We start from the raw sequence: 25,804 nt of genomic DNA, 5'->3' as shown, positions 1-25,804 counted from the left end.
ATAGTGGTCCTTAAAAAATTAAATGTTTTCCCTCACAACTATATGCTTTCAATATTAATTAATTAATTAGAAGATTATATTACCTTTATACAACATGTTAAATTGTATTTCTCCTCTAAGAAATGTAAAATACAGGTGGGGTAGATGGCTTAATGGTTATGTAAAGAGACTCTCATGTCTGAGACACTAAAGTACCAGGTTAAATCTCCTGCAGCAGTATCATCCAGAACTGAGCAGTGCTCTGGTAAAAAAAAAATGGGATGAAAGAAAAAAAAATATATATGGAAAATACTTTGTAAAACTCAGATTATACTTTGATACAATAAAGGAATCTGATTTTAACTGCAAAAAAAAAACATGAAACAAATTTCCAAGATGACAAATCAGTTGTCAGAATCCAATCCTGAAGATGTTGTGTTGTTATTTACATAACATGAGGTTCTGGTCTCTCTGGGTTTTCTTCTCTGATCTCTGAGAATTGGGCCACCTATTTCCTCTAGTCACAACCACAGATTTCCAGCTCACAGATCTGAATGTCATAAAGCATGTCTTTTTGGGACACTGGCTCAGAACCTCCATGCCCGGTACTTAGTGACCAACCCTACTGGTGCCCTTTGAGGTGAGCCACAGAAGAAGAGAGGGAGAGAGAAAGAGACACCAGCAGCACAGCTCCACCACTTGCGCAGGTGGGAACAGGGTCTTGAGCCCAGTAAACAGAGCATCTATTAGCATCTCTTAGGATGGTAAACGTCACATAAGCACTGCGTACAAGTAGCTCAATAAATATCTCCTAGGTATGCAAAAGTAAACTAGGCCCTTCAGTTCAAACATGCTGGTTTAATATTTCTAATTTTTTATTACTTTTATTTATTGGATAGAGGCAGCTAGAAGTCGAGAGGGTAAGGAGAGGTAGAGAGGGAAAGAGACAGAGACACAAAGCTTTCCCCCTGCAGGTGGGGGATGGGGACTTGAACCACATCCTTGCACCTTGTAACATGTGCGCTCAACCAAGTGTGTCACCACCAGCCCCCTCCTTTTTCTGTTTTACCAGAGAACTGTTCAGTTCTGGCTTATGTTGGTGTGGGGTTTTGAACCTGGGATCTAGGAGCCTCAGGAATAAGTCTTTTTGCTGAACCATTATGCTATATGACCCTCTGAAGTTTTTATTAATATTTTTTTAAACATGCTGGTATGACTCACCATAGTGTCCAATGTCACAGCAGGTATGTATCACTAGATGAGAAGGTGACCACCTTCTCTCCGGCTCCACATGTGGGTGGGGCGGGGCACTCCCGGGGTCTGCAGTCCACAGACCTGGCAGCCATGCAGGTGCACTGGTGGCAGTTGGCCGTCCATGTGTCTCCAGGCTATGGGTCATGTCAGGTGGACACATGTTATTCAAGTGAGGGGTGACAGCAAGTGTGGACTCAAGCAAAGAGAAATGGGATACTCACCACTTTTTCTTCTCCCAGTGGACCACGGCACACTGTTAATATGAAGTTAATAAAATGGAGGTTACATCTGGCAACATGCAACAGGTTATTTGTGGATAATGATCAGGCAGCGATAGTGGCCAATGGCCTTGGCTTTCAGAGTCCCTGAGTATGTGCTCCCACAGGTGCATAAATGACACCCATCTACCAGGAAGAAACCATCCTAGTCAGCATGCATGAGCACATGTCTTATTTTAATTAATTTTCTTTTTATTTTTACCTCCAGGGTTATTGCTAGGGCTCTCTGCCTGCACTACAAATCCACTGCTCCTAGTGGCCATTTTTATTTGATAGAACAGAGAGACTGGGAGTATGGATCAACCCATGTCAAGGCCCATGTTCAGCGGGGAAGCAATTACAGAAACCAGACCTTCCACCCTCTGCAACCCACAAGGACCCTGGATCCATACTCCCAGAGAGATAGAGAGTGGGAAGGCTATCAGGGGAGGGGGTGGGATGTGGAGATTAGGTTATGGGAATTGTACCCCTCTTATTCTATGGTTTTGTTAATGTCTCCTTTCTTAAATAAATAAAAAATAAAAAAAAAGAACAGAGAGACTGAGAGGAGAGGAAGAGACCAGCAGACCTGCCTCACTGCTTGTGAAGCTTCCCCCTGCAAGTGGGGAGCCAGGGGTTCAATCCCAGATCCTTCACTGGGTTCTTATACTTAGTACTATGTGCATTTAACCAGGTGTACTACTGCCCAGGCCCCTTTATTATTTTCCTTTATCTTTTTAAAAATCAGTTTTAAAAATATTTTTATTATTGAATAGAGACAGAGAAATTGAGGGGAGGGAGAGATAAAAAGGGAGAGAGAGATAGAGAGGCACCTGCAGCACTGGCAAAGCTTTCCCCATGCAGGTGGGGACCAGATCCATGTAAATTATAATGTGTGTGCTTAACCAGGTGCACCAACACCTGGCCCCTCATGTCTTATTTTTATACTTCCTTTTTTTCCACTTTATTTATTTATTTACTATTGGACAGAGAAAAAATGAGAAGGGAGAGGGAGGGAGATAGAGAGAGACAGAGACAGAGAGACACCTGCAGCCCTGCCTCACCACTTGTGAAGCTTCCCCCCTGCAGGTGGGGACCAGGGGCTTGGAGCCAGATCATTGTGCACTGTAATGTGTGTTTAACCAGGCGCACCACTGCCTGGCCCCCATGTCTTATTCTATAATTTTAAGTAAAGGGTAATTCTTGGTTGCTTCTGGGAGTGGTCACTAGATCTTCTAGCTACCACTTTTTACTGTTTTACAATCCAAATTCTGCCTCTGTAAACCTATAGGTCACCCAAGACTTCTTAAGGATCAGTTCCAAGGGCTTTCTCAGTTTTCAAATTCTGGGCAAGCAGTGAATTTTAAACACTTATGTTGAAACTGTCCTCTTTAGGGGGCCAGGCAGTGGTCCACCTGGTTAAGCACACACACTACTGTGCGCAAGGACCTGGGTTCAAGGCCCTGGTCTCCACCTGCAGGGAAAAGCTTTGCGAATGGTAAAGCAGGGCTGCAGGTGTCTGTCTTTTCTAACTAAATTCTGACCATACAAATGTGTTTTGCTACAATTCAGGGCTTAAAAAGGGGGGGGGGATAAGTTACGTAGTTTTAAAAATATCACTGGGGGTCGGGTGGTGGCACAGCAGGTTAAGCGCATGTGGCGCAATGCGCAGGGACCGGTGTAAGGATCCCGGTTCGAGCCCCCGGCTCCCCACCTGCAGGGGAGTCGCTTCACAGGCGGTGAAGCAGGTCTGCAGGTGTCTATCTTTCTCTCCCCTTCTCTGTCTTCCCCTCCTCTCTCCATTTCTCTCTGTCCTATCCAACAACAAATTGCATCAACAAGGGCAATAATAATAACCACAACGAAGCTACAACAAGGGCAACAAAAGGCGGAAAAAAAAAATGGCCTCCAGGAGCGGTGGATTCATGGTGCAGGCACCGAGCCCAGAAATAACCCTGGAGGAGGAAAAAAAAAAAAAATATATATATATATATATATATCACTGAGATTTTTTTTCAAGATTTTTGTCGATAGCATCTGATTTCATGAAGCAGTAGTTAAGCTGTATTTTCACTCAAGTCATGAAACCCACTTCTTTTGTCTGACTAGAAAACATAGGACTATAGATAACCCTGCTCAGCTCTGGCTGATGGTGTTGTGGGGGATTGAACCTGGGACCTGTGAGCCTCAAGCATGAGTCTCTTGGTATAACCATTATGCCATCTACCCCTGTCCACTTTTTCTTTTTTTACACCTTTTTTTCCGAAATTAAAAAAATTATTTATTTCCTTTTGTTGCCCTTGCTGTAGGACATATATATATATATATATATATTATATAAATATAATATATATATATATTTCCTCTGCTATCAGATAGATAAGGAGAAATTGAGAGAGATAGGGAGATAGAGAGTGAGACAGACCAAGAGTCACCTGCAGACCTGCTTCACCACTCGTGAAGCTTCCCCTGCAGGTGGGGTCCTTGTTCATAGCAACATATGCACTCTACCACAGGCACCATCACCCAGCCCCTGAATACTGACTCTCTATCCTAGCATCCACAGGTCAGATTCCTGGAGTATACAGAGGTCAGAAGTAGCTCTAATAGCAATGGTAACTGAGTCTTAAGTATAAATGACAGTCCTGTGGTTACAGTGACATATGTATTAATGAAGGGGACCTCAAGGGACAGACACAGAGGGCACAGTATCCCTGTAGCACTAGAGATGGCAGGAATAAACTAGGACCTCAGGTCCACAGGTGAGATGCTCCACCCACCACGCCCACTCCTGGACCACAGCCCTGTTTTAAGGAGAGGCTTCCCGTGTTACATCCTTGATACTCTCACTTTCTGGGAGGGGCATTAACAGACTTTGTGTCTTCAGGTGTGCTGCCCCTTAGAGCTGCTCAGGTCAGAGAATGGATAGGGAGAACCTGGGGAGTATAGACACTCCCTGGAGCACCACTGCCAGAACATGTTTCCCAAGCCAGTGGGGAAGAAAGGAAAGAATGGGGGAGTCTGGCAGTAGTGCAGCAGGTTAAGCACAGGTGGTACAAAGCTCAAGGATTAGTGTCAGGATCCCTGTTCCAGCCCCCAGCTCCCCACCTGCTGGGGAGTCCCTTCCCAGGTGGTGAAGCAGGTCTGCAGGAGTCTATCTTTCCCTCCCCCTCTGTCTTCCCATCCTCTCTCCATTTCTCTCTGTCCTAACAACGATGATATCAACAACAATAGTAACTACAACAATAAAAAACAAGGACAACAAAAGGGAAAATAAATGAATAAATAAAATTGTTAAAAAAAAGTAAAGAATGCACAGGAAATGGGAGTGGCAACAGGTATGGGCATGGCTTAGAAAGAGGGAGGAGGCGGGGCTTGGGAGTTGATAAGGCTCTGTTACAGGCCCTTTCTAGCTCTGCTAACATGGGGCCCTCAATGTATCAGTAACTTACTCCCACACTCATTTCTCGATCTCTCTCTCTCTTTCTTTCTCTCTCTCTCTCTTTCTCTCCACACATGTACTCTAAAATGTCTGTTCTCAATTTTCCTGAATAAAGCTTGAAATTTTAGGAGTTGGGCAGTAGCACAGTGGGTTAAGGACACGTGACGCCAAGTGCAAGGTCCAGCGTAAGGATCCCAGTTCCAGTCCCGGTTCCCCATCTGCATGGGAGTCACTTCACAAGCAGTGAAGCAGGTCTGCAGGTGTCTCTCTCCCCCCCTCTCTGTCTTCCCCTCCTCTCCCCATTTCTCTCTGTCCTATCCAACAATAATTACATCAATAAAAAATACAACAATAAAACAACAAGGGCAATAAAAGGGAATAAAAATATAAATATATTTTTTAAAAAGCTTGAAATTTCTAATTCTTGGTTGAGTTTATGTGTGACAAATCTACACTCATGTAGGTAACAAACTTGGCTATACTCCACCATCACTGAGTAGCAGTGGAAAGGCCAGAAGTGATTAATTGTTTGAAATAGGTGAAAAAAAAAAAAACCAGTGATAAGGAGTATGTCATGGACCTACATACTGTAATCTTAATAGATTGTAACCACATTTAATCACAAATGAAAAGGGGAAATAAAGCCTGCAGTATTGATAACACAGTGAACCAAGCTACTAAGTGAGGTCTGTGCTACATCTTATTATTATTAAGCATAAAACAGAGTGGATAGTACATTCTACTTATGGAAGAATAACTGAGTCACATTTAATAATCATTGCTTTTGCACTGCAAGTTCCAGAGGCAGAGTGTGGTTGGATGTATGTGCTATACACAGATTGTTCCTATAGCCACTGGAGTGAGGAGGGTAGGGGCTGAGAACAGGACTGGAGACTAGACAGCCTAAGCTTCAGTCCTCATTAAACCTAAAAATATTATTTCTCGAGAATTCCACTTGAAAGAGGGGGGAAACTAAAGAGCATGTATCACAAGGGTTAGGGTAAAAATAAACTTGTTATGTAGATGAATTATCTGCAAGCATTTAAAATAATTTCATTGTAATGTTGGTTTAAATAAGAACAACTAGCACAATTCTAAATAATACATTGATAAATTAAAAGACCAGAACCTGATGAGCCAGGTCGTGGTGCACCTGGTTGAGCACACATATTACAGTGCTCCAAGACCCAGGTTCAAACCTTTAGTCCATACCTGCAGTAGGGAAGCTTCAGGAGTGGTGAAGTAGAACTGCAGGTGTCTGTCTCTCTCCTCTATGGCCCTCTCCCATCTCAATTTCTTTCTGTTTCTAATAATGAAATTAAAAAATAGACTAAACAGAACATGATGTATAAATGATGAATATATGATGACCTGACTTAGAATATGAAAGCTTCATTATTTTAAGAAGACTCAGGAAGCCATTAACAGCTCAAAATGGCCTGAAAATACCTAAGAGAGAATGTAAAGGAAAAAAAGACGTTTGTATATACTGTGTGTAGGCTTACCTGCTGGAGCTGTGTCAGCAGAGGATCCCTGAGGAAAAACTCTTGTGGTTGTGACAATGCCCACCGAGGAAGCAGTAGTGCCCAGCAGGGTAGAAGAGAATCCAGTGGTGCCCATGGGTACACCAAGGAGGTTGAAGTGGAATCAGATCCTATGACAGATGAGCCTGTGGATTCAGATCCTTCCTTAGACTGGCTTGAAGTCTGAGAGACAACAGAAGATGGTCCAGTGGTGCCAGAGCCCTGGGATGATGGAGCCGTGGTCTGGCGCCCTGCTCCTGCTGTTCCAGCCCCAGTGGATCCACTGCTACTGCCTGCTGAGCCAGGCCGGGTGGTCCTGGAGTCTTGAACGGATTACCCTGTGGTTCCTGCCTCCATGACAGATAGCCCAGTGGTTCTAGTCTGCACTGCAGCTGGTTGAGAGGTGCCAGGTCGATGGACAGATGAGCTTGTGGACTGACATCCTTACTGAGGCTTGCCTGAGGTCCCAGAGCTTTCTGCAGGTGGCCCTGTTTTTCCAGAGTCATTAGGTGCTGGTCCAGTGGTGCCAGAGCCCTGGGATGATGGAGCCTTGGTGTGTTGCCCTGCCACAGATGATCCAGACACAGTGGAGCCACTGGCACTGCCTGGAGAGCCTGGTCAAGTGGTCCTAGAGCCCTGATTGGACTGTCCTGCTGTGGTGCCCTCTTCTGTGCCTGTGGTCTCTTTCTCAGTTGGTGGAATGGGTGCTGTGGGAGCCCCTGTTCCTCCTGGTTAAGAAACAATGATGTCAATGCATTGGAATCCTCTGAGCAGGTAATATTCCCACTCCTGGTCAGTACCAATGGCTGGGGGTACTGACACAGGTGTCAAAATGAGTTCCATGAAGCTTTCTTTTCTTTGTCACGAGGCCAGGTGGTGGTGCACCTGGTTGGGCACATGTATTACAATGTGCAAGGACCCAGTTTGAGCCCCCAGTCCCCACCTGCAGGGGGAGAGCTTTGGGAGTGGTGAAGCAGTGCTGCAGGTGTCTCTATGTCTCTCTCCCTCTCTATCACCCCCTTCCCTCTTGACTTCTGGTTGTCTCTACCCAATAAATAAAGATTAAAAGGGCAAAGGGTAGATAGAATAATGGTTATGCAATCACTCTCATGCCTGAGGCTCCAATGACCCAAGTTCAATCCCCCGCCCCACTGTAAGCAAGAGCTGAATAATGCTCTGGTAAAAATTACATTAAAGAAATAAAATAAAAGGAAGGAAAATTCACTATTAATAAATAAATGCATTTTTAAATTTTTTTAAAAAAATATTAACTATCTGTAACTCTGATGTTTGACTCCTTCCATGAGGGCTTTGGGGTTTGTGCAGAAAATGACCTAAGAATAAACAAATATTTCTTGGAGCATCAAAAAAGTGCATAGTAAGAGATGACTATCATAAGTAAGGCCAACACATTCTTGGTGTCTCTCCTACCTTGAAAGTAATTTGTACCTTGACAATTGTTCCTGATGTATGTTCAACTAAAAACATCTTTGATCTTCTTGTTCCTTTACATGTGGTTTTATCCATAAAATCTTTGCTGGAGTTCTGATCAGTGATACACTGGATAGTCTCCCATCTCGAGGTATCTGGGAACATCCCTCCAGACTTCCTCAGGCTAGCTATTTGTATGGGTGGGAACTCAGGGTCCTGGCATATGACTAAGGTTCTCCATCTGAGTAGTAGCCATTGCTTCTTGCATTTAATAAGCAAAGTAAAACTTTGAAAGTCTGTGTTTGCATGGGACTACCTAGTTCGTTTCCAGATGGCACATATTCTAACAAAATTACAGATATTAAATACAGGCAAGGGCCTACATGTACCTAGTATAAGCAAGGGACAATTATATACCTCAAAGTAAAAGTGCTTAATAAATAGCCCTTTATGATTAGACTTAGATAGCATAAGCCTGGTATTCTAGTAGAATGTCCTAAAGAAGTCATCATAAATTCTCCAATCACATATTTATTATTTAGGCTTATACACCATCCTCTCCTACCCCTTACTTCACTTCTCTCAATCACTTTATGTAGTTGAGTATCAAATAACTCAAAAAGAATTTAAGTACGATATAGTCTTCCATCTTTTTAAATCTCTTCTGACAGAGCATCAGCATTATTGTTACCCTTAGGTTAATTTTAGAAGAGACACTATACAACTGGCCAAGAGATATACAGGCAAAAATTACACATCAAGTAAAGGACAAGTACTGTCCCTATGACAACCATTATTAGAATCACTAAAAAACGAGGGGGAGATAGCATAATGGTTACGTAATCAGACTCTAATGACCAAAGATCAACCCCCCATACCACCATAAGCCAAAACTGAGCACTGCTCTGGTATTAAAAAAATCATTAATCAAGTAACTGAAGAAAAACTTGAGGCTAACTAAGACCTCACTAAAATCCTAGGTCTATTTCCTCCCCAACATGAGGCCCTATTCTATAAATCCAATACTGGTTTGGATACAACAAATTACACTCAACATGGGGAGAAAGTCTAATCTTATCAGATAAAGGGACTACAATTAAGGGCAAGAGACTAGCTCACTTATCTATGACCTTTTTGGCCACCATTAGGCCATGTTATCATCACCTGGAGTCCTAGACAGGGAATCCTTGAATACCCCATAGATTCTCCCCTAGACCTCTCTCTATTATCACTGGTCATATCTATTTGGAACAACATCATAAGCCCTTCTGTGGGCTTCTAAGGACCATACCTTCACTATGAACTACTCTCCAACGGGAGGCTGGATTATCCTATTCTGCCACTCAAAGAAGACTGATTCTGAAGTGAGTGTATCCTAGAATGTTCTCAGATGTGATAATCAACTGTGAGCTAAGCCTGACAGGGACTTGGAGGTTGCAGAGGCTCTAGTGCTAAACATGAATAGATATGAGCCCCAGGTTAGCTCACTGAGGTAAACAGTTAATTGCATTTATATATTTTTTGTTAAATTTGCAAGCAACTCTCTTCCCTAATCCTGATTTCTAGTACTACTCTCAACTCTGACACCATCTTTTCAGACAATATTGTTAGTCCACCTCCATGTTAGCTAATAAGCTCAAGCAAAGATTACTAAGACATAAGTTCCTAGGAACACTCCTAAAATAGACTTCCTAGCTCCCTTCTATCCTAAGCTCTGTACTTTCATCTGCATTATACTTTCTTTATGGTTCCTGTTAACTAAACATTTTGTCCTGTTTTCCATCTTACTGCCTTTCAGCCACCAAATTGCAGGTGCTACTGTGATTCCATCCTGACTTCCCTGGGAAGATGATCTCACCAATGCTTCCCAGAACTTCACCTCTCCAGAGCCCTACTCTACTAGAACAGTCCAGGGGTAGAGACTGACCGACCAACACCTGCCGAGATAGCCTGAGGGTACTTCTTCCGGAGCTATTGCTCTCTGACTTGGAGAGATCTCAACTGGAGCCGATCTAGGCTGCTGCGTGGGAGAGGGATCAGGAACTCTTGCCACACTAACTTCGCAGGAGATACACTCTGGAACTCTCAGAGCCGGAAAACAATTTCCAAGTGTCTTTAATCAGAAGAGCAGCTGTTTATATACTCTCCAAGTAGGGTGGAAACAGGATATGACATAGAGAGGGTGGAGCGAAAAGTGACCGGTGGAAGATCAGGGTGTGACAAGGAGAGACCTTCTAAGTGGTAATAGGTGTAGGGCTGACCTAGAAAGGAAGTGAAGGTAGGACCACAAAAATAATGGAGAAAAATATATATACATAGATAAAGATAGATCTTAGATAGACAGACAGACAGGCAGATGGTAAGTAGTAGAATCAGCCCATATCGGTAACTTTGGGAGACTGCAGTTTTCAATGCAGGGAATGGGACACAGACCTCTGGTGGTTGAAACAGTATGGAATTATACCCCTATTATCATACAATTTTGTAAATAAGTATTAAGTTGACAATAAAAAAAAAAGTCAGGATTTGGTGGTGATGCACCTAGTTTAGCGCACATATTACTAAGCACAAGGCCCACGCAAGAATCAATGTCCTGGCAGTCAGGCTGTAGCACAGTGGGTTAAACGCAGGTGGTGCAAAGCCCAAGGACCTGCATAAGGATTCCAGTTCAAGCCCCCAGTTCCCTACCTTCAGGGGAGTCACTTCAAGGCAGTAAAACAGGTCTGCAGGTATCTCTCTCTCTCCCCCTCTGTCTTCCCCTCCTCTCTCCATTTCTCTCTGTCCTATCCAACAAGAATGACAACAATAATAACTACAACAATAAAACAACAAGGGCAACAAAAGGGAATAAATAAATTAATTAAACTAAATTAAAGAATCCAGTTTCTAGCCCCCACTCTCCACCTGCAGGGGGGAATGCTTCACAAGTGGCAAGGCAGGTCTACAGGTGTCAATCTTTCTCCCTTTCTATATCCCCTAACCTCTCAATTTTTCTCACTCCTATTAAATAAAATGGGGGAGGGAATCTGTGTTTAGGGACAAGGAGCTTTCCCATGTGTCTGTATCATCTCTTTGTCATAAATGACACGTTTACTGCTGGGATTCAGTGCCTGCACCACAAATCCCCACTGTGGATGTGCCTTGGTGAGAAAGGAGTAAGAGGCCCAGAGGTAGTCTGAGCACTAACTACTGTGCCAGGGCTGTGGGGCTGTTCACCCATTCACCATGGAATTAAGTGCCTTATGTATCTTGGGACTGAAAGTCTGGAGCTTTAATTCTAGTTCCATCTCTCTCTCCAGCCTGACACACTCTCTATTCTTTTGCAATTATCTTCTGGATATTTCTGAATGAATCCTGTTATGGTTGGCTTTTCTACCACAGCCTCTGTTTAGATGCTTAAAATAACTAGGTTCAACACTCAGAGTGATCTGATACAGTGCTAAACCCATCCACATGGAGGTGTAAAGATACAACTTACTATCCACAGGCACTACTATATGTATCATTTCATTAAAAAAAATACACACACCATGATGCCAACCTCACTTCCCTGGGCAGACAACTCTACCAATGTGTCCTGGAGCCCCAAATCCCCATATCCCTGTTCCACCAGGGAAAGAGAGAGACAGGCTGGGAGTATGGATCCACCTGTCAATGCCCATGAAGCAATTACAGAAGCCAGACGTTCCACCTTCTGCACCCCAAAATGATCCTGGGCCCATACTCCAAGAGGAATAAAGAATAGGAAAACTTCCAAGAGAGGGGGTAGTTTGGAGATATCTGGTGTTGGGAATTGTGTGTGGAATTGTACCCCTCTTATCCAATGGACTTGACCTTCATAATTAAATCATTTTAAAAGGGAGAAAAATACACATAACATTGAGATTCACAGCTACAACATCCTTCTTATCTTACACACCTTCCAATGGCCATAGGCTCCCTGAATTACAGTTCATTTAAAAAAAACTCTGTTTTCCAGTTTTAAGCACTTACTTAAGGAGAAAGACATCCTCTGGCAAAGCAACTCATCTCTCACACAAGCAGTGCTGGATTAGAAGACCTCACACATCCATGTTCAGTGTCACAAAGGCAAGCCTGAGGCTCTTCTTGCTGAGTTACTGCCAAGGCACAAGGACAACCCCACCCTAACCCCCTTTCAGCTGACCCCTTCACACTGTCCTCAGGATGTCAGTTGTCTCTTCTCACACCATCCAGTAGCATGCCTTGCTGCCTCTGCATTTGCTGCCTATGACTTCTGAGGGATAGCTCTTGCCCAAATGCCCAAATCCACCTCAGTCCTCAACCATCCACCTCAGTGTTCTTGTCGCCAAAAAGGAACCCACTGCCAGCAGCTTCTCTCCTCAAGGTGTAAGCTTTCTACTTTTCACAACACCTCAGTGCACATCTGCCACACGGCTGAGCGGTTTCCTCCCCTAGCAGACTAAGGTCCTGCTTTCATGGGGTCAAATCTGGGAAAACAACAGTCCCTGCAGGGTTCTGGCAGGTTCACTGACCTCGCCAGTCACTGGAACGAATACTTAGGAGACAGCATTTCAAGTGCATGAATGAGCACCACCACATCTGCAAACTGGACAAAGCCAGGTTGTCTCTACCAGGCAGGGAGAAGCCTGTCTGCCTACCTTGTCTGCAGCATCTTCTCTGGGCTTGCTTCTCCCCAGCGCTGAGCTGGCCTGGCTAAGGATGCACTTCTGTCTCGAGGCCCTGCTGAACATGGTCACTGCGGGCTGTGGATTGAGGGAAAAGTTGTCTCTGGGTGAGGATGAGCATGAGCTGGGAGTGTGACCCACGCCAAGGGCAGTGGCGAATCTGCTCTGAGCCCAAGGGGCAGGACAGGGACAGGGGCTGCAGTTCTCCATTACCCTCACATGGAGAAGGGCCCATCTCCACCCAGTGCCCTGAATTTTATTAGGTGCGCTCTTCCTGCATAGTAGGAATAATGATGTTTAAGTGCAAGGACTCCAGGATTTTCTCTAAAGGCATTTATTTATTTTAACACCAGGATTACCACTAGGACTTGGTAACTGCATGAATGACGAATCCACAGCTGCTAGTGGTCTTATTTTAAAAAAATTATATTTACTTATTTATTTTCAATTTTGTTGCCCTACTAGTGGTCATTTTTGTTTTATTTTTGATATATATAGAGAGAAATTGAGAAAGGTGAGATGAAAACTCAACAAAAAGAACACAATAAAATGTGGTCAGAATGTACAAGTAGATGACTCTCTAGAGATACCCCTGGCCCACAGACATAGGCAGAAATGCTCCAGTTCACTCATCATCAGAAATGTGCAAATCAAAACCACTTTGAGATACCCCATCACACCTTTGATATGGACTCCATAAGTAAAACAACAGAAGGTAAGTGTTAGAGAGGATGTGGAGAGAGGGGAACTCTACTGCACTGCCTGTGGGATGCAAACGGGTGAACTAAGTATGGAGAATCCTTAAACAAATAAAAAAGGAAATACCACATGACACAGCAATTCCACTCTTAGGTATATACCCCAAAGACAGAAAAGCACTGGTTCAGAGGGATATGTGCACCCCCATGTTCACAGCTGCTTTAGTCACAATAGCAAAGACCTGGAAACAACCAAAATGTCCTTTTGACAGATGCCTAGATTAAAAAAAGAGTATCATGCAGTAATCAAAAAGGATATCCTTGTGTCCCTTGGGATAAAGTGGCTGAAACTGGAGAAGATGATGCTCAGTGAAGCAAGTTAGGAGTAAGGACAACTACAGAATGGTTTCACTCATACATGGGATATTGAGTCTAAATGTGTGGGGAAAAAAACAAACTGTAAACCTATTTCTAAGACTGTGTGAGCACTCTAGTGGTTTATCTATGGGTGTGGGGATGGGGACACAGACTGAATGTTTGCTAAGAAGAGGCTTCAATAACCCCACTAACTCCTGCCCAACTAGACACCCTCCCCCACCACCAGTGGGTTCTCTCTTGTGGAGGCTAAACTTTCTTTCCCAGGCACAGCTCTGCTGAAAGATAATAATAACTAAGGCAAACAGACCTTGAGCAGTGGGTCCAAGTCCCACCCCTTAACCTTGCAGCCTCTGCTTCTGGGATGACTCCTTTTGTTCTCCAGCCTGTGCCCTGATATAAGGCTGTACCGCCCCTTTGTCTTGTGCCAGACTTATGAGAAAGACCTGAGACCCTGGTTCAAGCATAAATAAAAGGCTCCTTTCCTCCTCCACCCACCTCAACTTCAGTTATCTTGATTATTAATAGTGTTCCTCAGCAACCTCACTCTAGTTCAATCCACAGACCTACAGCACAACTCTACTGTCATGGGGGACATGGCCCAGGGAGGGGCTGGGCTCCGGGATGGGTGGCCGTGATGGCACCCTTGATGCAGCCCACAGAGCTGCAGCCTCACTGCTCATGATGTCTCTGCCTGTGTGCACTGTAACAAGGACCACTTGAGAAACCTCAGACATGGCCACACTGAGCATGTTCTGCTCTTTCCTCTCCTTCCCTGCTGCTGGACAACTCTGTTCTCAGACAGCCTCCCACTGGGTCCTGAAATGTCCAGGCATAACACCCATGGGAGGAGAGGTAGGAGCCCAGCAATGCCCAGGGGGACTGATGGCCACATGCCTCTGAAGCTCCAGTTACCATTCCTTCTACAAGGAACATATCTGAGCCAGAAACTAACTAGGACAGAACTGTCTGTGGGATTGAAAGTTGTTGGCCTGTTGGTCTCAGTGTTCAGAAGCAAGGGTGAGCCACCACAGAAGACCTACTATGAGATTCCGGCCTCTGGATTTGGGAAACAGGATTAAGGCTGGTGTTTTAATTCAAACACTAGGGTGCAGCCCTCTTCATATTTGCCAGGGCCTGGAAGAATGGGTTCAATCTCTGTGAAGGGCTTTGCCTTTATAAAGCTGGAGGCCTATAGAGGAACTGGTCTGACACCAGGACAGCAAGACATGAATCCAAGTTGGCTAGTCTAGAGCCAGGTTTGCAACCTCTCTGGGGACAGGGTCATCAGGCATCATTATTAGAGCTGATTATGACTCAGGAAACTCACAGGCCTTCTCCATGTTTCTCTCCCTCTCTCTATTACACCACACACACACACACACACACACACACACACCATGCATAAAAATCTTGACTTTTCTGTCCAGATACTATGTATTCATTTTCTCATTACTATATTTGTGATAACCAAGAGTACATTTTGCTTAAAGGAAAATATTTCTTTGAAAGGAAAGAGAAGAAAGAAATAATGAAGGCAAAGGGGTATAAACTAGTCCTTTCAGTTCCTTTGACACTCAGATACTTAATGCACACACAAAAAAAGCGGTGTCTAGAATTTAAATAATAGTACCAGATAAACAAAAAGATAACATACCTGAGATACCTTTCCTTCCTAGAAAAACTGAAATAACCCGTTTTAGTGAATCTAATATATTGTCTTGATAATGACTTATAATATTACTTATTTCTAAATGTATAGAGATTGTTCATGCGGTACAAGCACAAGTGTGTTATATAGAGGGATATAAGTAGATCTGTAAATTTTTGTACATCTGTTTTCATTCACTTATATTATTACTATCTTAGAATACATTGAGGAAGACTGAGAGCCTGAGGGAAGGAAAAAGAGAGTGGTAAGAAAAAGGAGAGAAAATGCTGGAAGACTGACCTTAAAAGAAGACTCAAACTATGTACAATGATGCTGGATATGTTGCTGGATGGATCGGGGATGTTTTTAGATTTCTCTATTGTCTCAGGCAATCCAGGAAGTGATGCAGTAAGTGTATGTATTAGGCATGGACTCTATTCTGAGACTGGGATGAGGTAGGATTCAAATTCTCATTTGAAAGAAACTCTCTGTTTCATCCCACAGTGCCTAACCATGAATACCTGCTTCAGAATCAGGTTATTTTGAAAGAAGACAGGGATTTTTTTCCCTCCTCCAGGGTTATTGCTGGGCTCGGTGCCTGCAGCATGAATCCACCGCTCCTGGAGGCCATTTATTTTTTCCCCCTTTTGTTGCCCTTGTTGTAGCTATTATTATTGCCCTTGTTGACGCAATTTGTTGTTGGATAGGACAGAGAGAAATGGAGAGAGGAGGGGAAGACAGAGAAGGGGAGAGAAAGATAGACACCTGCCGACCTGCTTCACCGCCTGTGAAGCGACTCCCCTGCAGGTGGGGAGCCGGGGGCTCGAACCGGGATCCGTACGCCGGTCCCTGCGCTTTGCGCCACCTGCACTTAACCCACTGCGCCACCGCCCGACTCCCGACAGGGATGTTTTTGACCAGTTTCTTTTTTTTTTAATTTCTTAGTAGGCATTTTCTCCATACCATTCTAATACTCTCCCATCAATAATTATATATTGAGAAACTGTATTAGCTTGCTATGTAGTATGACCAGACTAGGATGTCTAGTTAAATAATTTTATTATTCTGACTTTTTTATTTTTTAACCACCAGTGTTATTGCTGGGGCTCATGCTTGCACTATGATTCCATTGCTCTCCGCAGTCACTTTTTCCTTTTCTAATTTGCCACGCCAGAGAGATATAGACATGGGGAGAGAAGGATAAAGGCAGACATCAGCAGCACTGCTCCACCACTTGGGAGGTGTTCTCCACTCCCTTCCCCACCCAGGAATAGGGTCCAGGGACTTAAAACAAGGTCCTGCCCCTGGCTCCTTGTGTGCGCTACCAGGTGCACCACTGCCAGGCCCCTGGTGACTCTTAAAACAAATACTGTCCATTAAAAGGCAGAAGTCTGACAGACAGTATGTGACAAGACTCAGTGCCCTCTCTGCTTTCTGTCTTTGCTCATAGAGGCATCCTTGATGTAGGACTGTATGTAAAGGAAACATTTCCATGGTGACATACATCATTCTCCTCCTGGACTTAAGACTGGTTGGGCTTTCTTCCTTCTCTCCTTCTATAATGCTCTCAACTAGAAAGTGGGCCAGGTGGCCTCCTGGCTCTCCACCTCCTCTCAGCACACAGGTCATCAAAGAATGTCCACAACTCATTTGCCAATGGATTCATTCTTTCAAAAATGGTTTTATGAGGATAACATTGCCTTTGTGTATGTACACACAGACACACACACACACACTTATGCTCCTGGAAATAGTGTGTCTGTGACAGCATCCATGTGGATATCCTACAGTGATATTTACTGTTTAGAATTATATAATTAGATGACGATGACCACTGCACGAAATAGGGGCAAGGCTTGTGCAATCTCTATTATTTCCAATAACAGCCTGGAAGTCTATAGTCATCTCTAAAGAAAAAGATTAAAAGACTCAAAGCTGTAGGTGCAACTGGCTTCAGAGGGTAACTCAGTCAACTCTCAGTTATGACACTGACCTTTGACCACTGACATCACAGCCCAGGTTCCTTGGCTACAGCGGAATCTTCAGTCTCGGAGACTGAGCTGAACAGTGCGCACAGTGCTGTGCCCAGCTTTCTCTTTCACATCAAGGAGTGAAGAGTAGAGGATGTCTGTGTCTATCAGAAAGTCTTCAAGGCTTTCAGGGTGTCTGGGCTGGCTGCCCTGCTTAAGGTATAGTCTGTTCACATGGCCTGTGTGACCAGCAGAGGAGGAGGAGGGTGGTCCCAGGACGTGCTCTGTGTGATGCCCACGAACAGAATACTCAGCTTCAGCCATAGTTATCAACAGTTAATTGTGCTCATGAGATTCCCTTCTGCTGATGACAGAGAGCAGGCTTGAACTGTTAGCATCTGAGTCCTGTGGGCTTACTATGGGCACAGCCAAGGAATAGCTTAGTACTTCCTTGAGTTGAGAAACATTTGAATGTTTGGTTTATTCTCGGCTGATCATGGGATTCCTGCCCCCCTCAACCCCAAAGTGATGACTGACTTAAAGAAGATTAGAGTCAGTTTTCCAGAATCCTGTTATCTAAGTGTGTATGTTAACCTGAGACCACAATGGAATGACTTCTTCACACTCTTGGATCTATGCAATCTGACCCCTATAGGTCACACATAGATCTGTTTAAAATTATTTTTATTGGAAAGGAATAGAGAGAGAACAAAAAATAAGAAAAAAGAAGCAGAGAGAAATGAAAAGGGGGAGAGGAATGGGTAGGGAGAGAGGCAGAGTCACTGAGGCAAAAACTGCAAATGATACTTGGGGTTGATTATGCTCCACAACACTCTAGACACTGTGCTGCCTTCAGGCCTTGGCCCTGTGTCCCTGAATTGGTTCTTTGAAACATTTCTCATCCTCTCTCCTTTGACCTCTTAGTGTCCCCTTACATTTTTTTATCCTTATATTTTGGGGTCAGTGTTAATTCACTACAGTGTGATTTGTTGACATGGGGTGTCTGCACAATACTCTCACCCCCACTCAGGTCCTCTCCCAGCACCAAGCACCAGGGCCCCTATACCCTCACTCCCCCTCACTCCCTCTCAGTGTCTCCTTTCTACCAGGTCCTGAGACTCTGCTACTTCCTTGTCCCGACACTGAAATGACAGGCCCTGTGCCCTGTCCTTTAAGCTTCCCTCCATTACCACCAAGCCCTGAGTGACCTCAACTGTCACAGGAGCTCTGTCTAGCTCAAGACTCCTGAATTGGGTTGCTGAGCCTTTCTGGGGAACTAGACTCCTCTGTAATGCTCTGTGAGTGCTGACATCAGCAGGAGCCCCTGTGTTCCACCTGCCAGTGACAAACTGCCTTGTGGGTCTGCTGTGTTGCAGCTCTTCTGTGGAGGAGGGTAGTCCAGAAGAGAATAACCTAGTGTTGCCTCATGGCCATATCCAGTTCTTCGGCTCTGGCAAATTCCAGAAGGGTCGGAGGTGGCAGAAAAGGCAACTGATCTTATATTCCAAGGTTTTGCTCATCTCCAACACAAAGTATGTACCTGCTCAACCTGAAGTTGGTGTAATGCACCAAAGTAAAAAACTCTGGGGTGGAGGAGTGGGGAGGGGAATACAGGTCCTGGAAAAGGATGGCAGAGGACCTAGTGGGGGTTGTATTATTATGGGGAACTCTCAGGGAAAACTGAGAAATATTATATATGTACAAACTATTATAGTTACTGTTGACTATACAGCATTAATCCCCCAATAAAAAATGACTAAAAGCAAGAAACACACCCACCATCTCCTTAGGAGAAACCCAGATGCTCACAGATCGCTGGGATAGAAGCTTACAGTGCTGTGCTCTATTCCCTCTCCAGGTACAAGAGTCACTTCAGAATCAAGTACTTGGTGCCCCTGATGGACATGAGGGTGGAACCAGCATGAAGAAAGCCGCGAGAGCCCACACATCACTGGTCCTTGGCTGGGCTGAGCGCAGCTTCGTGGTCTCTTTTCAGTAAGACTGCAGCCAGGCCCTGCCTGTCTCCTCATGACTCTTAGGGGGAGCACAGCTCCATCTGGGGTTCTATTAGCCACGTGTGCTCTGACCCCCACAAGGACAGCTCTGTGCTCTCCACTGTCCTCCAATGGCTCTGATTCAGGCAAACACATGTAGCTGCTAAGATCTCTGCAAGTAGGGACCCAGGGATTGAAACCAGGTCCTTGTGCATGGTAGCATGTGCAGTTAACCATCCGCACCACCAACTGATCCCAAACCCAATTTCTCCTCCATTTAGATTTCCTCGTCATCCCAGCAAACTGTTAAAGAGCAGGGCCCCTCAGCACCCAGTGACCAGGACAGGCCTCCTGGATCACACAGTCCCACCGATAACAATCAATGATGCTGTTTATATTGGCCGGCATTATAATATGTTTGTTTGAATTTTGTGCATTTTAACTTTTTTTCTCCCCTTCTCTTTGATTTCAGGTCAGTTGAGAAGATGGAGCAATGGTACAACAAGCTTTATGAGTATGTCCTTATTTCATGTATTTCAAATCTTAAAGTTCTCAGAATGCAGAGCCCTAGCAGTCAATGCCCCTCCCTCTTTTCCCCCTTCTCTCCATGCTGTGATGGGAGCTAACATCACCCTGCACCATGTATTAAATGGCCCTGACTTAAGGGCAGATTTCTTCATGGGCTGGTTCTCAAAGGAAATATACCTGCCAGCCCTACAGCCCAGGGAGGTTCTGGCCTGGACTCCAGGCAGGAAAGCTGCCAGGAGGATGGGATCTGCAGCCCTGGTCTCAGAGACCTGACACCATAGACATGTTTTCTTGGATCTGTCTCATTCTCTGGAAATACATTTGCATACTGTTTCTCTCATTAGATCTTGCATATATCTTCAAAAAGTTGCTATGTTGAAAAAGCATTGAAAAATGCTGAAATGATTAGCCAAACACAAGTTCATTTGAAAATAGTTTAACAGATCATTTTTCCTTCTCTCTTTTGGGTCACTGTGGAATCCATTAGAAAAATTTACACTGCCGTTCTCGACTACCTGGACACCATCCTAGAGGAGGCAGAAGGCAACTGTGTGAGTGTTTCTAACACTAGAACTCACATCCCATGTTCCTGCTTTACATAGAAAGTGCTCTAGAGATGACGGAAGAATCCAACACTTATAATCCAGAAAGATGTGTTTTCCTACTTACAGACATCTCTATAGACACAAAAAAAGGGAGTCGAAACTGTATGCAACATTCTCTTGCATATACAGAGTGGTTTGCATTGCTCCCTGTGGATTATTTCCCCCTGGAATGGGTGACTCTACTAATTAAAGAGAAAATAACAAGCTCAGTTTTCTTTATGCTACTGGATCAAAAGAAAGCTAGGAGGGACCAGGCAGTGGTGTATCTGGTAGAGTGCACATGTTACCATGCAAGATGACCTGGGTTCAAGTCTACTTGTGTTCTACTGGGTTCAAGTCCTACTTGTGGCAGGGGGAGGTTCATGAGTGGTGAGGCAGTACTGCAGGTGTCTCTCTACGTCTATGCCCCTTTCTCCCCCTTCTGCTTCCCCTTTATCAAATAATATGAAAAAAGAAGACAATGACAGCCAGGAGCTGTGGAGTCATGATGCAGCCACCAAGCCCAGTGGCAAAAGAAAGTACATTGAGTATCATTTGTTTTCTGGAATTGCAGTACAATAGCTAAGATATTTACTATGGGGAACTAAGACACTCTCTTACCCACAATTTCAGTAGTGACTGAATACTGGTTAATAAGCTTATACAACTATAGGGGTAGAGTTCCATGCTCATCATCTCCAATTTGTAAATGTACTTCTTTCATTAAGTTAGAATCTTTCAGTCATGTGACCTTGGATATTTTTTCTTTCCCATCTTAAATCTTTCCCCATTTTCAGGTATGGACACCATCTTCTTCCCTTGGAGTTCTTTTGTTTGTTTTACTATTGATAAATACAGAAAGAAATTGAGTGGGATGGGGAGATAGAAAAGGAAAGACACAGAGTCACCTAGAGCACTGCTTAACTACTCATGAAGTATTCCCCTTACAGGTGGGGCCTAAGTGTTGAATGTGGGTCCTTGTCCATGGTAATGTGTGTGCTTAATTAGGTATACTGCCTTGCCTGGCCCTGAGGAGGGTTCTTTCTTCCTTTCTCTCTTTCTTTTTTCCAGAACACTGATCAGCTTTGACTTATGGCTTATAGTGGTCTGGGGGATTGAACCAGGGACTTTGGAGCCTCAGGCATGACAGTCTCTTTGCAAAATCATTATGCTAAGAGGTCCCACTATGTTATTCTCATGAGATCCCACTTACAGATATACTACACCTATGGATTCTGTCTGCATGTCCCTTGGATACTGTGTGCTCTTTTTACAATTCTTTATTGCATTTGGATGGGATCATTTTTAATGATCTGTCACAAACCAATTCCTCCTTAATTTCTCATCTTCATTAACAGCTTAGTATGTCAATAAGGCTTTCTGGCAGGTCAGTGGCACCCAATCGGATTCTGAACTTGGTAAGGTGTGTGCCGAACTAGCAGCACAACTGCCTAACCCTCTTTTTTTTATTTCTTCTTTTGCATAATTTGAAAACTGCATCATATCAGGGTTGGCCTTCACTCTGCAGCATTGATGCCATTTTCCTGCTTCTTCATACACCAGCCAATGCTTCTCACGTGGAGGGGGCAGTTCAAAGCATTTGATTAGATAGTTGACATTTTAAATTAAAAAGTATTTAATCAGCTGGGAGTTACCTGTGTGTATATACCGAGTCTAGAAAGCAAGCAGGAAGAAATCCACATATCCTTGTCAACACACTTCTAAACATGCACTGAAAATCCAAGGATTCACTAAAATCTACAGTGTTGACTCAAAACCACAGTCACTCCCAGGGGTCAAGTAGCTTTGTTACTGGACACAGGGCTCTATCTCTCTCTAGGGAAACAGAGCTGCTGGGAAATATGTTGTTCCACTGCTCACTCCATAGGCTTATTGTGACCCTGACTTCTTTCTCTCCCAGGAGTTTGAGGAACCTGATCAGGGGTCTGTGAGTTCCAGGATGGAAGAAACCACAGAGCCACCTGCAGGTGAGTGTCAGGGCAATCTACAAAGAGGCTGACTGGAGTGAGACATTAACTGCAAAGGCTCAGGGAAAATGGTTTCCAGCTTAGCTTCAATACCTTCTGACAGGGAAAAGTGCAGGCAATAGGCCTCCATGCATTCAGCAGACACTGACCAACTCACTGCTCTGTAACAGGCTCTAATGACAGCCCTTGCTTCTTTACTTCTCTGTGGCAGACAGGGCTGCTCTATAGAGGTCTTCCTCATGAGGAATTCATTGCATTCTAGGCATAGGAATGTATGTATCTTTGCACAGATGGTCCAAAGAAGGCCCTTCTGTCATCTTCTACAGTGAGGTGAGTCTCTTCATGGTCATCCTGGACCTAGATTCAGTTTCTCTCCATGTAGGTGGCAAACATCTGAATGAACACGAAGTGGGCCAAATGCCAGCCACGGAGGGGCTTCCATTAGAAGCACATGACTCCTGCAGCCTCGAATGTGGAGACCAGCAGGGGAGAGGGGACCTGCTAGGTTCCTGCATATGCCTCCTGCCATGTCATATCTCCTTCATGAAACAAGCTCATGACACTGAAAATCAATCTCAAGGAGGGAGTGGGGGGCAGGATTGGCAAGGACCCAGTAGCCCCAGAGAAAGCCATGCATGTCTCCCCGGAAGACACTGCTTCCTTGCCATACTCCAGCTAAATCCTGTGGTCATGATGGGCTCATCCCAACCACCTCAGCCTAAACATATGCTTGGATTTCTCTCCATACAGATGGTGAATACCACCATGACAATGGAATGGCTCCACTGCCTGTAACTGAGGACCAGTCAAAGGAACAGGAAGTCTCTGGCTTGGATTCCAGCTGCCAGGAGTCCTTCCTGTTGGAGCAGCTATTTGAAGACACCCCAGGTTAGTTCCTCCTCAAGCCCAGATACCAGGTCAGGACCAGCAAAGGAGAGGGAAATTGAACACTTTGCTGCAAGTGCCACCTCTCTGGAAATTTCTCCCCTCCTGAAAACAAGCTCATGACACTGAAAACCAGCCTCAGTGGGGAAATGGGACCAGAATATACATCAGAATAGTGACCTAGCATAAATTCTACTTCCAAGTTTCTAGAAACATCTTATTTCTCAAAAAAAAAAAAAAAAGACAAGGCCAGTTAACACACCTTCAAATCAATAAAAAGTAGGGAGTCCAGGTCTCCTTTCTCAAATCCTCAAAGATTTTCCTGCTGATATGCAGGAATCATCTCCTACACTAAAGACTCGATTTGCTTTCTTCATCCGTCCCTCTACAAAGGTTTCAGTTAGGAAGTAGACCCTCTGCCCCTTGGTTCTCTATGTCCTTCATCCTCTCACTGACTAAGCTCCCTAGGGCCCCTCCTTTGTCCATTGCTAATCCCACTACTATGTTCACAGGTCTCTGCACTGGGGGTGACTCTACCAGGACCCTGGGCATCTCTGTTGACAGAGGCCACCACAAGAGCATCTTGGTGGCTGTGGACCAAAGGGATGACACTGTCTCCACCCTCCATGATGTGGAAAGCATCAGGCAGAGCTCCGTGTTCAATTATCTGCACGGGGGCCCCTCATGGCCACCTTTGCTGGACCTCACTGCCTCTGAGCTCATAATTGAATACTTGATGGGTTGTGGGGACAGGGCCACCCACAAGCTGTCACTCTACAACTATGCCCTGAGCCACCCCATCATCCCTGTGAACCTGGCAGTGGAGGACATCATGGACTGTGCCACTCTGCTCCACCAGAAAGAGAAGGCCACCAGCACTCAGTTCTCCTGCATCATGTCCGTGCTTTGTACTGGCAACGACAAAGAGCTTAACAAGGAAGACACGGAGAAGTGAGGCCCTCCATCCTGGTCCCCTTCCTGCTAGATGTAGGTGCCTCCTTCCTGACTGATGCCAGTGGTTAAAAGGTGACCAGGCTCCTGGACACACCTCATCTACACCATGAGTCTGGATGAACCTAGGCCATGTGAGATTAATTCGAGCAACTAGTCTGTGTGAGACACAAGGTTTTCTGGCTGATTAAAACAGGAGAAGAGAATCACATTCCAACAATGGCAGGACTTTACTCATTCTCCTGGTGGCAGCACAGTCTGGGTGGAGGCTGCAGATTTTTGCTGTATAGAGAGGAAAGGTTTCTACTATAAGCTGACTAGGCTTTAATATATTTAATTCTTTTCATAATAATTCAATTTACTTAATTGCTAGACACAGAAATTAAGACAGGAGGGAGAGACAGAGGGGGAGAGACACCTACAGCTCTGCTTTTCAGCTCCTGAAGGTGGGAACTGGGGCGAGAACCCATGTCCTTGCTCACTGTGGCATGTGTGCTCACCAGGTGGGCACCACTTAGACCCTTCATGTATTTATATCCTTGGAGAAATTCACTCTTTGGCTTACTTCTTCAGGAATCAAGAGGTAGCTAGTATATGAGATTCTGATTTGACTAAAACAGTTCTCTGTGTTTCATTTCAGGCATGAAAAGAAGACAGCCTCCTAATTCCAAGCCAGGAGAGTGACCCCTACAGAAAGGCTCACGGATGGACCATCTCAGGCCTCTCTGAGCAGGATCCAGACAGCCCCCTGTCTACACCCTGCTCAGCTGATAAGGGCTCAGGGCTCCTCTCAGCACCTTGCTGGGGGCTCCCCTGGGAATTCTGCAATCAGTGAGGCCACCTGGGTGTCTGCTGGAATGCCTACAGCCAGCCTTCCCCTTTGAAGAACTGACCCTTTCTTTTCCCTGTCAGTTTATGATATCCAACTGACAACAATTATTTTCCTAATCCTTTGCAGGATTTTGACTTAGTTCTCAGTCCTGGCATCTATGTGTAAACTTCCTGGTGGAAGACATGAAGCCCTCTGACTAGGCAGTTCTTTTAAACTTTTTGTCTAGTGGGGTCAATATGAAAAATGTCTCACCCGAGTAATGAGGCTGAAGGGTTGTCATTCCACACGTGAAGTCTCTGGATACATTCTGAGGTGAAGCATGTTGAGGTAGCAATCGTTGCTTTGGTTAGGTTGTGATCGGCGGATGCAATGTTATTTGGTTTGGATTGGGAGATGCATACGGGAAAGTGGGCCCTATCCAAGGGTTCCAGGACTGGGGGAAGTAGGGGCTCTATAGTGAAGATGTGAGGTTCCTGCTGTCTTAGGGTTCCAAAAGACACTCAATAGTTAATATTATCATCACATTATTTGTTAATTGGGTTAACTTTGAAAAGTCCCTTTGTTATGGTTTGCTGGACAGTACCCAGTATCTTGTATATAGCTGTGCTATTGGAAGCTTCTAATCTACTTGGTCTAGGCTTTTGAGAGAGTCCGCATATCAAATACATGGCCTATATATTAAAAAGATTCAGTTTGTCTTTTGAGAAACTTTGAGACATACAATTGATTTCCCCCTCTCATATTAATTAGCTCCTGATTTATATGTCTACATTTTGCTAGGAGTGTACATAAACA

At 44.6% G+C, this 25,804-nt stretch overlaps 1 protein-coding gene and 1 long non-coding RNA gene across 2 annotated transcripts in view; both read right to left on the bottom strand.

Annotated features, from left to right (window-relative positions):
• LOC132536148 (uncharacterized) overlaps window positions 1-25,804 on the bottom strand; it is a 64,182-nt gene that overhangs the window by 22,144 nt on the left and 16,234 nt on the right. The gene's annotated exons all lie outside the window — the stretch shown is intronic.
• Window positions 796-6,775, bottom strand: LOC132536149 (apomucin-like). Its single transcript, XM_060183789.1, has 3 exons — window positions 6,438-6,775; window positions 1,455-1,486; window positions 796-1,367 (listed from the first exon to the last, which is right to left on the bottom strand). The coding sequence occupies exons 1-3, from the start codon at window positions 6,550-6,552 to the stop codon at window positions 1,215-1,217; spliced, it is 300 nt and encodes a 99-aa protein (XP_060039772.1). The 5' UTR covers window positions 6,553-6,775; the 3' UTR covers window positions 796-1,214.

Source organism: Erinaceus europaeus (genome assembly GCF_950295315.1).
Source record: "Erinaceus europaeus chromosome 6 unlocalized genomic scaffold, mEriEur2.1 SUPER_6_unloc_21, whole genome shotgun sequence".
NCBI lineage: Eukaryota > Metazoa > Chordata > Mammalia > Eulipotyphla > Erinaceidae > Erinaceus > Erinaceus europaeus.
This window is presented reverse-complemented; position numbering and strand designations above follow the sequence as displayed.

Bases quoted from the DNA above. Each gene is read 5' to 3' on its own strand.
- LOC132536149 (XM_060183789.1), bottom strand. From the start codon at position 6,552: ATGGGCACCACTGGATTCTCTTCTACCCTGCTGGGCACTACTGCTTCC. The intron at 1,487-6,437 runs GTAAGCCTACAC...TCATATTAACAG, and splicing joins TGCTGACACAGCTCCAGCAG to TGTGCCGTGGTCCACTGGGA. The intron at 1,368-1,454 runs GTGAGTATCCCA...CATGACCCATAG, and splicing joins CACTGGGAGAAGAAAAAGTG to CCTGGAGACACATGGACGGC.